Genomic DNA, 14412 nt, shown 5'->3' with positions numbered 1-14412 from the left:
GGTGCTATCTGTTCCAGTAGAAACTAAAAGGTGTGATCATTTTCATATGTTCATTGAGTTTATTCCTTAACCTATATTTTGGACTTCTTCATGCTTATTACCAAGAAAGATCTGATAGTTACTTGTGCAACAGTTAATTAGCAAACATCTTCATATGCACTCCTCTGTTCTGCTAGCCACTTTCTCTTATCCTTTTCCATTTTCCCTGCTTGTTTATACAACCCTGCCAGCAGCAACATCATAAGCATGTTACAGACATCACAGTTGAAATGTTAGTTTGCTACAACAAAGGCCAGCGGGATGGCCAACACTTCAACATTAAAATGCAAGAGAATTCTGAGCAATTAATTCAGCAATAGAATCTTATTTCAAGAAGATAAAGGCATGGAAAGAAAAAACTGCTAACTAGACAACGGTGTTCATTTAAGTAAGACAAGAGAAACTTCTTACTGCTTCCAACTGCTTCTTCTTTTGCACCAGCAGCTCTAGCATCAGGTTAACATTGGCCAAGTCAAGATTGTCTTGATCAGTTCCCAACAAATCTTGAATTATCTGCCACCTATGGCCATTCTAGAAAGAGAACAAAAGAGGTTGGAGGGACAGTGAGTTCAAGCCATCCGGGGCTATATCCAGCAACAGATATTAAAAGCAACATTGCAGTATTTCATCCCTTCGTAAAAATTTCAAAACAATTTTCAGGAATCAGAATTCCCAATTCTCCCACATGTACAGGATACAGCTCTCCTGTCCTACTGTGTAAATGCTTATCTTATTTGGAAGATATTTGTGCTTTATGAGAGCATAGCTGCTGCTGCTAGGAAGAGATTATTTCATAGCCACAATTTTATCTGATTTGTGCCCTAGTTTCTGAGAACATATTTCTAAGGGGGGAAAGAAAAAAAACATGTTTATCCAAGCTTAGTTGGATTACATCTATTGAAATACAGTTAAGTGGCAATGCCTTTTAATTTTTTTAACCAAGTAATAGGTAGAACCCACATGCTAAATTCAAATAGAAGGTAGTATCAGCTTATTTTTTCTATTCTCACCTCCCACACTACCCCTCTTAAGAGTATTTTCATGGGAAATGTGAGAGCAGGAAAGATGGAGCTCATCAGGGTCATCTTCTCATTCAGCCTGTTAGAGCTGAGAAGGACTCCTCAGAGAGCCAGCACACTACCATGCAGCCCATTCTTCCCTACAGGCTGTTTGCTCTTCTTGTTTTCAGTAAAAAGTAAAAAAAATAAAGTATCTTTCAGCACAGGAAAACCTGAATAATAGGTTAATGCTAATATAGCCTTACATTAAAAAGCCTCAGGAACGAACAGGAGCCACTGAAAGGTCTTTAGGCCTTCTAAGAAACAGAGCTGGATTAAAAAATCCTGCCCTATAAAAGCTATGACACTAGATCAATATATTTAAATTTGCAAGAACTAGAAATGCCATCCAGTCTAAACCAGACATTTTCTAAGAGGTTGTAGCCTATTTGTATTGGCTAGATTAAGAAAAATAAGTTATGCAACATCCATATAGAACACACAACTTTTTACTTTTCACACAACTCAACAGAAACTGTGGAAAGCACACAGGCAAAAACTCAATTTTAATCTGGAACAACTGGAAAGAAATATAATTTTTAAGCAAGTCAACAAGATTTGAGACAAACTTTAACATATTAACGTAGTAGTTAAGTGTACTACTGCTAAACTACTTGGAAAGCTTCAAAGACATGTTAACGTGATTTCTTAATGAGACAAATCCATGACCAAGAAACAGCATGTTCGCTGCAACATGTCTTGAATGACTTCTCTTAATACCAGAAGTAATACAAGAGGAGAACAGGCACATTAAGGAGCTGGTACAACAGCAAGGTTCTCTTTTTAGAGGTGTTAGCATTTTAAATTTGCTGCCAAAAGGTAGACACAACACTGTTTTGGGCATGAAGTCATGGTAGATTTCCACTTACTGATAGCTATCTAACATAGATACATCTACAGGCATAGTTTTTAAAAGATGCACTATGAGAAAGTAGAACCAATTTCCAAGAAGTTACTGTACATGCCTTCATGTCAATTGTGTGCATTTTAAACCAGATATGGTTTATGCATATTTAATACTGAATATAAAAACTTACTGTGAGTAAACCAATGAATCCTTAAAGCGCACTCTTTTCTAAAGCATGCAACTGCTGAAAGTACTGGTTTCTGCAACACAGCCCCTAAATTAACAACGCTTCCATAGAGGGTTTTTTTTTAACTGACAAAAACAGAGGCCCCGTGATCTTTAATATTACTTTGCAACCTTATTATGAATTACCAAAGCCAAGGAAGTAAGCCAGACATAGCAAGACAAATATGCAAGTTTTACGGTTAATGTCATATATTCTTTCTGATCTTAATGTACAAGAGCATCCACTGCTGCTGTACACGGGTTTTCATGAACGAGAACACAGATCATGCTCTGATTCTGTGACATGAAGCAAGTCTAGAAGTTATCCAGGCAGTTTTATCTGGGATCAGAGCCAGAACACCAGTACTCTGAACGCATCCTTCTCCCTCTTGTGGTTGGTATTAGCCTTCCTCCAATTTCCCTATAGAGCACAGCTTCTCACATGTGATCAGACAAGCCCGTGGCACTTCTAATCATCCATTACTCCATTGTAGCTGTAATTTCGCACAGTGAATAAAAATTATTACCTTTAAACAAGTGTGCTTTCATGAGTAGTTTCTCAGGTTATATTCAATACATCATATGACACTTAGCTATGCTAACACAGCTTGCCTCTACACGTATATTGCTGGCAGGAAGAAGGAGAGTTAACAAGATTGAAGGGATCTAGTGCCACTGATATTGGTATTATTCCCACATTAAGCAACTTAAAGCATCAGCTCAACAGTATAATTTCTTCTAAATTAAGCAACATAATGACAATTGCTGTACAGAACCATTAAATAAATATAAAGTAAAAAAGTTGGAACATACGGTGCTACTCACTGAATGGTCCAGTTTGAGTCTTTTCTCCTCAGATCTTTGCTTCTGTTTAAGAATAAGTTCATTGACTAAAAACACAAATAAATATGATGTCAGAGTTGGATTTAAAGTTCACAATCAGTATCAAAAATTCTACCTCAATATTTTTACTTTAGTTATTAAGTCCAAAGCAAGTTTATCAGTAATTAAAACAGTAGATATCTCCATTTTTTCTCACCAATTTATTTCTTGATTTTTTTCATAAAGTATATAAAGATTTTTTTTAAAAAAAATCAAATATAATGCCTACACATTCCCCAAATCGCTTCAGTTCCTTTTTCTAAGCACCCATGGTTCTTTGACAAAGTTTCTCAACTCCAAGGCAAAAGTATATCACAGAAGAGTATGAAAGATATAAAAAACATTAACTGATTTACTACAGGCTGAAAACAAGCACAGAGGAGTAGAACAACTTTTTCCTTTAATCACTATGTGCATTTTTAAAGATATTTTTGCTACAGTTCTATTTCACACCAATTTAGTGAATGGTGCAAATACAGAAAAACAACCTCAACCTTTCACACAGACATACACAAGCTCTTCCCACTCCTTATCTGTTTTTCCCTCCCAGTACAGATCTGAAACCCCTGAATGTAGGCGTATGGCAGCAATGCTCTATGGCCTAACACATCCTCCAAGACCTGCCTCAGCACCGCCTTTGGCACAACATGCTTTGGTCTAAATCAGGATGCCCATTTCTGAAGCATTCCTTGAGTACTGTGGCTTTTAACCTATTTACTATTAAATGGATATCCCAGCACATGAAATGAAGATTTAATTTTGATATTTCACACTGTGTTTCCTTTAACCTTTTCTCCCCGTAGCAAAGTTTTAAACTCTATTTCCAGTTAGGAACATTTACCTCCTCTGTTTAAGAAGCAATCAATTAGGATTGTGTATAGGTACGTGTACAAATATTTTCTCTGTATCTAATTTACACATACATACATCACACGGACCTCACTACAGTAGCCAAAACAGTACAATATATAATTCAGCCTCCCCCCCTTCAGTGTCCATGCTTCATACACAGAGCATGTTCTTAATCATTAGACAAACAACAGCGCAAGAAAACAAAAGTAAATAAAGAGGCTCAAATCTCTAGCCATCAGAAAAACATCTCTGTTTTGCTCTTCTTAGTATGCAAACAGCAGCAAGTCAGTCTCACTACTGTAGCTCAGCATACAGAACTGCTGGAGGCAGTGGAGTATTAACAATTTATACTACTAACCACTTGGGTTTTTTATAAAAACCACAGCTGACCAAAGGACTAATGCTTGGATTTTATTTTCAATATCTAGAAGCCGGTTATTTATAGGACAAGTTTACAAGTGCCTGCCTTCCTTAACAGCCAAGATGTTTCTCATGCAAGCAAGCCTAGAGCTCACCTAAGAAGTTGGGATAAAGATGATCTATGTTGTCCACAACATAGTTGCATTTGGGACATCTGTTATTGTCCTCCAGGCTCTGGTGAATACATTTATAGCTGTTTAAAAACATAAAAACAAAGGAAAAGAACAAGTGAGCAAACATGAAGGAACAAAACATAAGCACAAGGTAAATAATATCACCCTTAGATAATGCGTACTCTGTGGTGCCAGCTAACAGCTGCATTGGCAAGATCCTACAGCGGAGCCAAAACGTTCCAATATTAACTCAGAGAGTGCTACAGCAGAAAGACAGCAAAGTTTCTTGGCAAGGATTACAAAAGGTATTTAAGTACTTCACTCTTATTTCCCTGAGGATTGTGGCAACATGGATACTTCAGCCACACTTTCATCTCAAATTTATGCCCTTCTTCCACCAATAGAACTAACAGACTGCATTATTCAGAAGCAACTCCTCTAGATTATGAAGCCACATTAAAATCTATTGCACATTCTGGGTAATTGAACACAGAAGAAACACCTCCACCAACCTCTTGCATTTCCTCCACCCCCTGGCTGTTGTTCTCAGCAGAAGTGACTTCAGAGGTGCTCTCTGTTGAGCTGTTAGCTATTTGAGTGACACAGTAACTACAAGATGCACTTCAGCATCAAGTTTAAGCATCTCACCAAGAACCTAGCTTCACGTTGACTGCTGGTAAAGACATCATGTGACAACATTTCTCTGTTCTTTCTAAATAAAGATATTTGAATGCTTTTTATCTTGGACTTTTTTAAAAGTTACAGATCTCGGGGATAAAGTGTTACCACAAAGGGCACAAAATCAGCTGTTATCTTACCTGTTGCAGGTGAAAACATTTCTGAAAGTTAACTGAATCTCCTGCTTGAGGAAGTGCTTTATGCTACTAAAATATTACTTGTTGTAAAAGGTAGGCAATTTATTTCTAGTTAACAGACATCATAAGAGTATAATGTACACAGGACATTAAAACATCATGGTTCAACATTTATTCCAATCCCTAGTTGAGAGCAGGAGCAGCAGATAGTTCCACACCTGCCCCTGGAGGGTTCTTGTACCTCTCCACAAAACATTTGATCCTTGTGATAGCCAGAGATAACACACTGAAAAATAAGTGAACCTTGGGCCAATTCGATACAAGAGAAACAAACCTGAAGCATATCCTCTCAAAAATTTAAGAGAATTGCAATAGACAATGTGCAAACCACTTCAGACTGTATATGGTCTAGCACAAAGGCAAGGAGGACCTCCCAACACCAACACTCATTCCCATGACCTCTACAGAGGTGGGATCCACTGCTTCAGGTGGTAACACACACCTTCCATTTCCAATAGAGATAAATTGACAAACTATTCTGACCCTGTGTACTGGATGCTACCAGCAGTTTATGACCATTTTATTTCTTTACAAAGGAAATATGGTAGCACAACATTTTTTGTTTTAAACACTAAGAAGACTGGTTTAATCTAACTGGTATCCATCTTTTAAAATTCTATTTCAACCTTTCTTCAGTACAGAGACCCAAAAGTAACAAAAACTTGGAAGGAAAGGGATTCACAGCAACGTCGGTCCTCACACACTGTAAGAGATGGGATGTTTTGTGCAATACAAAAAAAAAATCTTACCAGAAGCTGTGTCCGCATTTTGTCATGTAGGCTTCCTCAATCATATCAAAACAGATGGGGCTGAAAACAAAACAAAAACAACAAAAAAATCAGAGACGTCTTTTTATGTTAAAAAAGGAAGGAAAGTATTATAAATTAAAGGCAGCCACATAATCACACTTGGGTAATATTTTCTATTTGTGAAACGAAAGAAGACACACAAGTGCAACAGCAACCAGGCAGTATAAAGATCAAAAGGGCAATCAGCAGTTCTTTGAACTCAGAATGATACTGCAGTTTGCTACAATTAGAAACCAGGTAAATGTTCACTCTTGAAGCTTTCAACAGTTGCAAGCCACCTAAACAAAGCCAGAGTACCTTCAACAAGCAAGGCTGCAGAAGACCCTCCTAACCCTAACCATCTGTGCTAGGTCTCAAACAGAATGTAAAAAAAACCTGTTTTTTCCATGCACAGACATAAGGTATTTATAAAAATGACACCAAAATTAGTTTATCCTTCCTTTTTTGAGCCAATAGCTATCCGTAATTTTTAAAAAATGATGCAAAGAGGGAGAGCAGAACAGAAATAGTAACGATGTCATCAGAATGAGAATTAATAAGGAGGAGAAAGAAGGTGTCAGCGAGGGGGTGTGCCTGCAGAGCACTGCCAGGGAGCAGCCTGGCTGCTGAAGAGCACGATGAAGGTACAGTGCAACTGAAAGACGGAACAGTCAAGCATGGTGTTACAAAGTCAAAGGAGAAGGCAGGAAAGGTAGAACATGGGACGGTTCAGAAGGAAGACAGAGGAATGCAGATGGAAACAAGGGCTTTCATTTTTCCAAGACTAGTTAGCGACCAAAGCGCAGCCAGCTTTCTGGGAGGGACCACCAAGGACCAAGCAGGGAGCTGAAGAGAAGGATGTGCAAGCAAGCCGTGCTCCACAGCAACCTGAGCAAGACAAGAGACAGAGGAATTCAGAGAGATGAGTAGTGGAAGAAACCTGTCTCATCATCAAGTAGCTGTGACATGTTTGAAATTAAAATGAACACAAATGAAAGCAGAGGAGAGATGCATCTTACTTTCAGTGACTCCTACAGCTGCTATCCCTGACAGCTGGTAAGATATGTGTCACATACATACTCATTTTCAGGTCTTGGCCAGCTATCCAGTGAGATGTTGTGGACAGCAACGTCCGTTCTGCACATCACACATCTATCAGCTGTCTCACAAGTTTCACCTTGCTTTCAAGCCCTTGCAGAGATCCAAATGCTCTCCTCTCACTCCCAGAAGTCCACACCAATCTCAGTTCAGAAAAGTTTTCCCCAGCCTTTGTTTTCTCCAGAAACAGCCTCCTCCCACTTTCTGCCAACAAGGCAGTTCCCACAGAATGAGCTGTTAATAAACTGTTAACAACTTTTGAAAAGCATGAGTCTTTTTGAATCCAAGATCAAAAACCCAGATCTTAGACTGAAATAAGCAATGCTTGGCTGAGCAGGGGAGGGGAGCACCTCAATTGCTCCCCTCGTTAGCACTCCACAGAAGTCACTCCCCCTTTCTGTGATCCATTTTAGAGGATACTAAAATTTTTTACCCCATTAGGCATTTAAAAATAGGAAGGAGGAAACACCTTTTAAATAAACACTTCTTTTTTAAGCCCATAGAGGGGAAGCTGTGGCCCCTGCCAATGCAATCCACCTCCAAATGACCAAACTTGAAAACATGGATGCCATGAAAGGTTTGTCCACCCTCACATACAAACCAGGTTGTCTTAAATATTCCACCAAATTTCCATATAAACACAACATAAAGGCAAACGAATCAAACCAGAACACTACTCTCTGAACAAACTGAGCCACCAATTCTGTTCCTCAAAAGAAGCCTCCAAAATAATTAACACACACCTGTCCCTCTTCCACCCTGACAGACCCTTCTCTGCACATCATTTGTCTTGAGTAGCACCAACTTCAGGAGTTAAAGTCACTGTTTCCAAGTTAAAAGTTATTTTGTTTCAAGGAACTGTTTATTCAGAATAAATTACGACCAAACTTAGCCAACAAGGGTGGATTATTAAGAGGAGAATTAAGCATCTTTGCGTTCTATTAGCTGGCCTCTAAAAAAGAAAGTCAAAGACTTATGGTTATATGAGTATCTGAGACAGGTTTCTTCCCACTGGTGATGAACAGCTTAACTTCTTCACCTTCTTCTAGTCATGCTGTAGAACATAGTCCCACTTGCTGTACCATGCTAAACTGCTATTCCCCACAGGGCCAGATGTGTTTTTTCAAGCACACTCCTAATGCCCTGCCTCCAAAAAGTACAGCAATCAACAGAGCTGTAATGCTCCTGTGTCTGCAACAGGACACTGCAAATTAGAGCTCAAAAGATGAAGCTTACCTCCTAACACAACAGTCACCCAAGGCCACTGTACCCAAACTTATTCTTCTTCATACCAGTTTGACTGGAGAAATGACAGAGCCAAAACAGTTGAGAAAAAGCAATCAGAGCCAGCAAATGTAGCCATTCAGTGCCAGGGTCATTGTTAATAGAGCCTGAAGTTTCCATTAAGAACTGTTTCCCCCAAAATGCTCACTATGGAAACAAGATTGATGTCTTTTAATACTTACTGAAGTCAAGCAGTCTGTAACACATGAAAGTTGCTATGCACCAGTTGTTTTAAGTTAATCTAACACAGAGGGAAGGTTAAGAAAGTACTGGAGTGATGGGGACTCGAGACATAGTACAGCTTAGAGCATACACCAAAACTGAGAAGGACAGGTATGGTGAAATCAAGGCTTCTCTGCATGAGATAGCTCTTATTCTCTATTTGTCTTAAGCAGCAGAGCCAGGTAGAAAGGATGTAAATTACTTCAGCAAGCCAAAAATGTCACTGTTCTCTACCAGATACTGATGCCTTATTTACTAAGCTGGTTTTTATCCAGCACTGCAAAGGTTTACCATTCTTTCTCTAAGGGGTAGACCTCAAATATTTTTTAAATCATTTTAACAAGTTCATGCCTCTAAGTTTTGCCAGCTGTTTTCAAGGCACCTCTCAAGAGTGCTACTGTCACCCTGCTGCTACCCAAACACCCGGCTGAAGTGGTCACTATAGAATTTAAACGTGTTTCAAATTTGCTGTGGAGCAGAAGGAAACAAGACCCATTACAGTTTCTCCCTCCTGCTCTGCTCCTCTTTGGTCTAAGCAGAAAGCAGGACTTGCTGCAGGCTCTGTCCTTCACTCAGGAGGCAGCCAGGTTAAAGATCACTTGCCATTACTATCTATTCAATAGGAAGCTCCAATATAACATTAGATTATAAAACCATTATCAGGCATTGTACATAAACAGCTTGCTGTGTTTTTAGTTTGTGGCCTCCAGGGTCAATCTGCAGTATTCCTTACTAAGGGTGTTTGCTGGATCACAAACTTGTGAACAACTATACTCAGCCCACGCCTGGCATTAGCAGTTAACCACCTGAGGAAAGAACTGTTTTTAAAAACCCATGAACCTGCAAGTCCACCTTTAAATGTGGCACACAGCCCTTTCCACACCTGAGTTTGTTGGGTGTACGTCTCCAGGTCAGTATGCAACATCCCCTCTTCCATACATTCTTTTTTATGCCAGAGCTCAGAAACAAGCACTGGTACGAAGCAGCCACTAAAGACACAGCCTACAGTAAGATCCCCTCCATCCAGGGAGCAAAACAGATAGTAACTGGTTTTAAAGAGGTTTAGACAACCACTAACTGGGAGGCTTAATGTAAGGCCTGGGAAAACTATAAGCGATTACACTGCTGAACAGGAGGAAATCCTCTGATTAGATGATTCCCTCTCAGGTGCTCTCCAGGCAACTGGGAAGAGGCCTGGCTGCAGGAACAGCACAAATTCCACCTTTAAATTCTACATCCTGTACTAAGAGAAACAAAAAAGTTTCCCCTTTTGTAATAAAGTTGTCCAGTAAGTCAGGCCTATTTGCTTTCCTGACTAGAGTTACACATTTCCAGGCAGAAGCTGATACATACCACAAACAGTACACACTTGCAAGCTCCTGAGAGTACACTCGCTAAACATTTCACAACCCAGAGTAGCAACGTATGCCAACATTTACGTTAAAGCCTAGGCCTCACATTGCTGAGATAGCACTTTCAGAAGACAGGCAGGGAGGTTGCACACATTAACACTATTTACAGGACTTCCACTTGCACCTTGCTGTTTGAAACTCACCCAAACTTCTTTACTCTTTCCCACCTTCAGTCTGGTACAGGCAGAATCTACCACTGAGTTTACAACTGTAGTTAACTGCTAGAAACTCACAGCCCACGTTCAGAAAAATTATCAAATGTTCCCTACAGCTGGCAGCATCTTGAAAGTGTCCTTATGGAAAAAAGCCGGCATATGGAAAAATTCTGCTTCTCGGAGCGAGATATCCAAAGCTTGTTTAAATCAATTATTTAAACCCACACGCACACACACGTGTCTTCTTGGACATTGCTCAAAATTCCAGAGTTGCCCAGTTGAGTTTATTTCTGTAGTACATAACTGTATTTCTAACTCAAAAAAACAGAAATACTGTAATTTGAAGCTAGTGTTAATATAAGCAAGAACAAGCCCTACAGCCCACAGAAATACACAGTAGTGAAGAACTCAGGTCAGTTAACTATAATCACTGTCTGCTCTTAAAGCTTCTGACCTGCACTTCAATATGCCCAATGTGGCTCTTGTAAATACCAAGAAAAGGGGGACAAGAAAAGACATTTTGCCCTGATTACTACTCAGTTGATTTTTTCCTCTCACTTGTTCAGCCAGCAGCACTCCTCAATGAGGAGAAAACAGCTAATTACATGTTCTTGAAGCATGCACAGTACTTTCCTACAGGAAAAAAAAAAAACAACCAAGAAACTCGGCATTTTGAACTGCCTTAAAATACTTCAGCTGGCCTACAAACTTGCTATGGGTGTAATTTCCCTTCAAACACCCTCATTTTTATGACAGACAACAAAACGGGAAACAACAGCTGACTAGAAGGGGATGGGGAACCATGGCTGCAGACCACTACTGCTAGAGTATAACCACAGAGGGAACAGAGGGGCACGGGCATTTGCAATCGAGTTATCCCCCATGACCAACAGCAATGCAGCCATCTCCCACAGCAAGTGCCTAATCCACCTAATGTTGCCTACAGCCTTCAGCCAGAGCAGAATATCAGCTGATTACAGCTGTGCTCTCATCCCAATTCTGCTACTGAGCAAAGGACTACTTACAGTAATAAGCAGTAAGTTTTATTATTACTTATGAGTACTAAGAAGTAGTTACTGTTTTTTCTGCCACTAACTTTTTAGCAGCTTCAGGTTCTCACTTCAGTAGCAAGGATATTTCTTATCTGCTCTGCTAGACAGCTTACAAAGCTGTAAAGTCAAGGCTACAGGTTTTTGAGACAATGCCTGTCCTGTGGAGATGCCAAACATCCAACCCTCACCTGTAAGTCAGAGCTGTCAGACAAAGTCATCTTGGAAGCTGTGCCCCATTTCTCTTCCTCTTTTTTTTTCTTTACTGTTTCCTTCCGATACATGACTTTCATACAAGGCGAGCTTCTTTCCAGTATCTCCTTGCTGTTTGTCTCTCTCAGATGCGAACACTTACCCCTACTTTCTGTTCTCACATTTTAGTACATGCAACCAGCTATAAAAATCAAACCTACTCCTTATGTTAGAAGGTTTGAAACCCATTAGCAATGGGCTCTCTTTAAAACTGCAAATTACCAACAGTTCCCAAACCACATATTGCAGTGGGCCTTGGCCTACCACTTCTACTGAAAACGTACTTCCAGCTACGAGCTGCAGCTTTGGCTGAACATTAGAAGGACAGCACCTGAACGGCTTCAAGAAAAATCTTTATCCCATCATCACTGAAATTTCCCACTCATCTGGTTTTAGGCGCCAGACTGACATGAACCTTATTGCTGTTTCAAACTAGCCAACCTTTCCCAGCAAGGGAGGGAAACCCACGCCGTCTTTGCTGGCTCTATCAACCACCACGAGACTCCTCCAATCCCCATCTGAAGTAGCACAAAATCCTCTGCTGGCTCCTCTTCCAGAGGTCAGAGCAGGGCAGCGCAAGGGCTCCGGAGGGGCCATCTCAGCCACCGGAGGCCAGAGCCCCGCCGGCCTCTGCCAAGGCGACACGGCCCAGGCAAACAGGACATTTACTTGCAATGTCAACACGTTATGAGGAAACGCCTCAGGTTGCAGGTCCTTTCCGATAAGTTAGGCTGCTCCGGAGCGTACCCAAGGAGGAACCTGCTGGGAATAACCTGATTTTGCTTAAAAACAGAGAGGGTGAAAGCAACGCTGCTACACAGGGCGAAAGAGGCAAACAGACAGCCACGAAGGGGGGAAAAAAACCCAAAGCCATAATGCCTCGAGGGCCATGAGTCGTACAAACGCCTCGTCCCTCTCAGAGAGCCCCTGAGGTGCCGCTGCCGGCTGCTCCGTCCTCCCGCCGGTATTTTACGCCCCCCCGGGCTTCCCGCCGGCATGGCGGCGCCCCGGCTTCCCTGAGCGGGGTAGCGGGTGCCGCTGTCGCTATACATCGCGCTCACCAGACGAAGTCGTTGCTCTTGTCCTCGTAGGAGTTGATGAGCCCGTTGCAGAGCGGGGTAAGCAGCGGCCTCTTCCTGCTGCCGCCGCCCGCGCCGCTACCGCCGCCTCCCGCGGAGGAGCCGCCGCCGCCGGGCCGCGCCGCCGCCGCCAGCCGGGCCAGCCCCGCGCCCGAGCCCGACACAGCCGGCGCCACCAGCACAGGCCGCGCCGCCGCGCCGCCAGAGGAGGACGAGCCCGGCGCCATGGCCGCCGAAGAGGAGGAGGAGGAGGAGGAGGAGGAGGAAGAGGAGGAGGCCGGGGTGGCGGCGGGCGGCACGGCGGGGTGCGGCGGCGGGCGGCTGCCCGACATGCCGAGGCCGGGCCGGGGCGGGCGGAGCGGGGCCGACGGCGGAGCGGCCTCAGCGCATCCCCGCGCGCGCGGCGCCGCAGGAACAATAAAGTTCGTTCAAAGAAAAAACGGGAAAGAAGAAAAAAAGAAAAAAAAAAAAGAAAAAAACACGCCCGCCCGCGCGTCCCCGGCCCGGCGCTTGTTCAAGCTTTATTGACAGGCGGACAGCCCGCCGCGCATGCGCGACCCGGGCGGGGCCGGGCGCCCCGCGGGGCGGGGCGGTGGGGCCCCGGCCCGGCCTCCCCTCAGCGCCGCGGGCTCCGCTGTCCTGCGGGGCCGCTGTGCGGCTCCCGAGGCCGGGCGCCCCGGGGTGCGGCCGAGCCCAGGCGAGCGACCGCGCCGGGAGGCTCGGCAGCAGGGTAGGGGCCGTGTGAGAGGGAGCCGGGCGGGGCGGGGGCTGCGGGCCAGGAGCCTGCCTGCCCCCCTGCCCGCCCCCTGCCCGCCCCGGTGAAGGCCACACGGGGCGAACCCGGCTGTTGCTGTAAGCAAGACACGACGTCTCCGTCAGAGAGTCCCCTGAGGAGGAAGGCTGCCATGCTCTTCCTCAGAGCCCATCCCTGGCCGCCCGACCCCTCAGCGCCAGAGAGGGGGTCCCACGAAGGGGCAGGACTGATGGGTGTCTCACAGGGTGCTCCCGCCTGCAGTTAACCACCTGGGATGTGTACCCCGAAAGGCAGCTCTACGCCTGCTGAGCTTTACCCTGCCTATCGCACGTTGTCCAGCCCCGCAGAAAGGCACCCGGTAATGAGTTAACAGTGTTTGCCGGGCTTGAGCCAGCTCTCTTCGCTGCCTGGGCAGGTGGGAATCCCACTAACCGGGCCCATGGCGTGTTCCCATTTCCCTACAGTAGCCCATGGTTTTACAGTTTAACATAAGTTATGAAGGAAGTATTAACGAATGATGCCCCAAAGATATTTTTGGGTATTAAGGGAAATGTTGCCCCCCAAACCCAGATTTTTGCAAGCCAAACTGAAGGGTTCATGAAACACAGCACTTGCCAACTTCCCAGCTTGGCCAGAAGTACTGCAGAGATACCTCTTGTTTCCTTTCATTTCTCTTCCAACAACCTACAGACACGTATTGCCTGCTTTGTGTTGAGTAACTGTATTGTTCGCAGTCAGCTTTACCTGTCCAGGGTTAAAGAGGCAGCTGGTGAAACTCTAGGGCATCCCCTGAGGACGGTAATCCTAAACCCAGGTATGGGAAAACGCCCAAAGAGATGAGCTCTGCAGCACTCCTCCCAATACAGACAGCACAGTGAGCCTTCAGTGGGCTGTAAAACCAGTATGAGAGCTGGTAAAACTGGTCTGAGAGAAAAAAAGGTGACTTCAGGTAGGCAGTGTTGGTCAGGAGACCTCTCCGGCATGCAGCAGGGTGGCAGGGATGCTGGA

The 14412-nt window shown here is 43.7% G+C and overlaps 1 protein-coding gene across 10 annotated transcripts in view; it reads right to left on the bottom strand.

Annotated features, from left to right (window-relative positions):
- COP1 (COP1 E3 ubiquitin ligase) overlaps positions 1-13156 on the bottom strand; it is a 132131-nt gene extending 118975 nt beyond the window's left edge. For 3 of the 10 annotated variants that reach the window (XR_015698751.1, XR_015698752.1, XR_015698750.1), the window contains exons 1-5: positions 12633-13153; positions 6061-6120; positions 4419-4516; positions 2983-3059; positions 451-570 (exon numbers count right to left, since the gene is read on the bottom strand). Coding sequence is in view for 2 of the 10 variants with exons in the window: in XM_087731541.1 (XP_087587667.1) it covers positions 451-570; positions 2983-3059; positions 4419-4516; positions 6061-6120; positions 12633-12982 (705 nt within the window). In the remaining 8 variants the exon portion in view is untranslated. Of the gene's footprint in view, positions 1-450; positions 571-2982; positions 3060-4418; positions 4517-6060; positions 6121-12632 lie in introns of all 10 variants that reach the window. The other 7 variants (XR_015698753.1, XM_087731541.1, XM_087731542.1 and 4 more) reach the window with 4 other exon arrangements.
- Between the last annotated feature and the right edge of the window lie 1256 nt (positions 13157-14412).

This window comes from Nipponia nippon, unplaced genomic scaffold (genome assembly GCF_047370975.1).
Source record: "Nipponia nippon isolate SJK-2023a ecotype South Korea unplaced genomic scaffold, ASM4737097v1 scaffold_5, whole genome shotgun sequence".
In the NCBI taxonomy this organism is placed as follows: domain Eukaryota; kingdom Metazoa; phylum Chordata; class Aves; order Pelecaniformes; family Threskiornithidae; genus Nipponia; species Nipponia nippon.
This window is presented reverse-complemented; position numbering and strand designations above follow the sequence as displayed.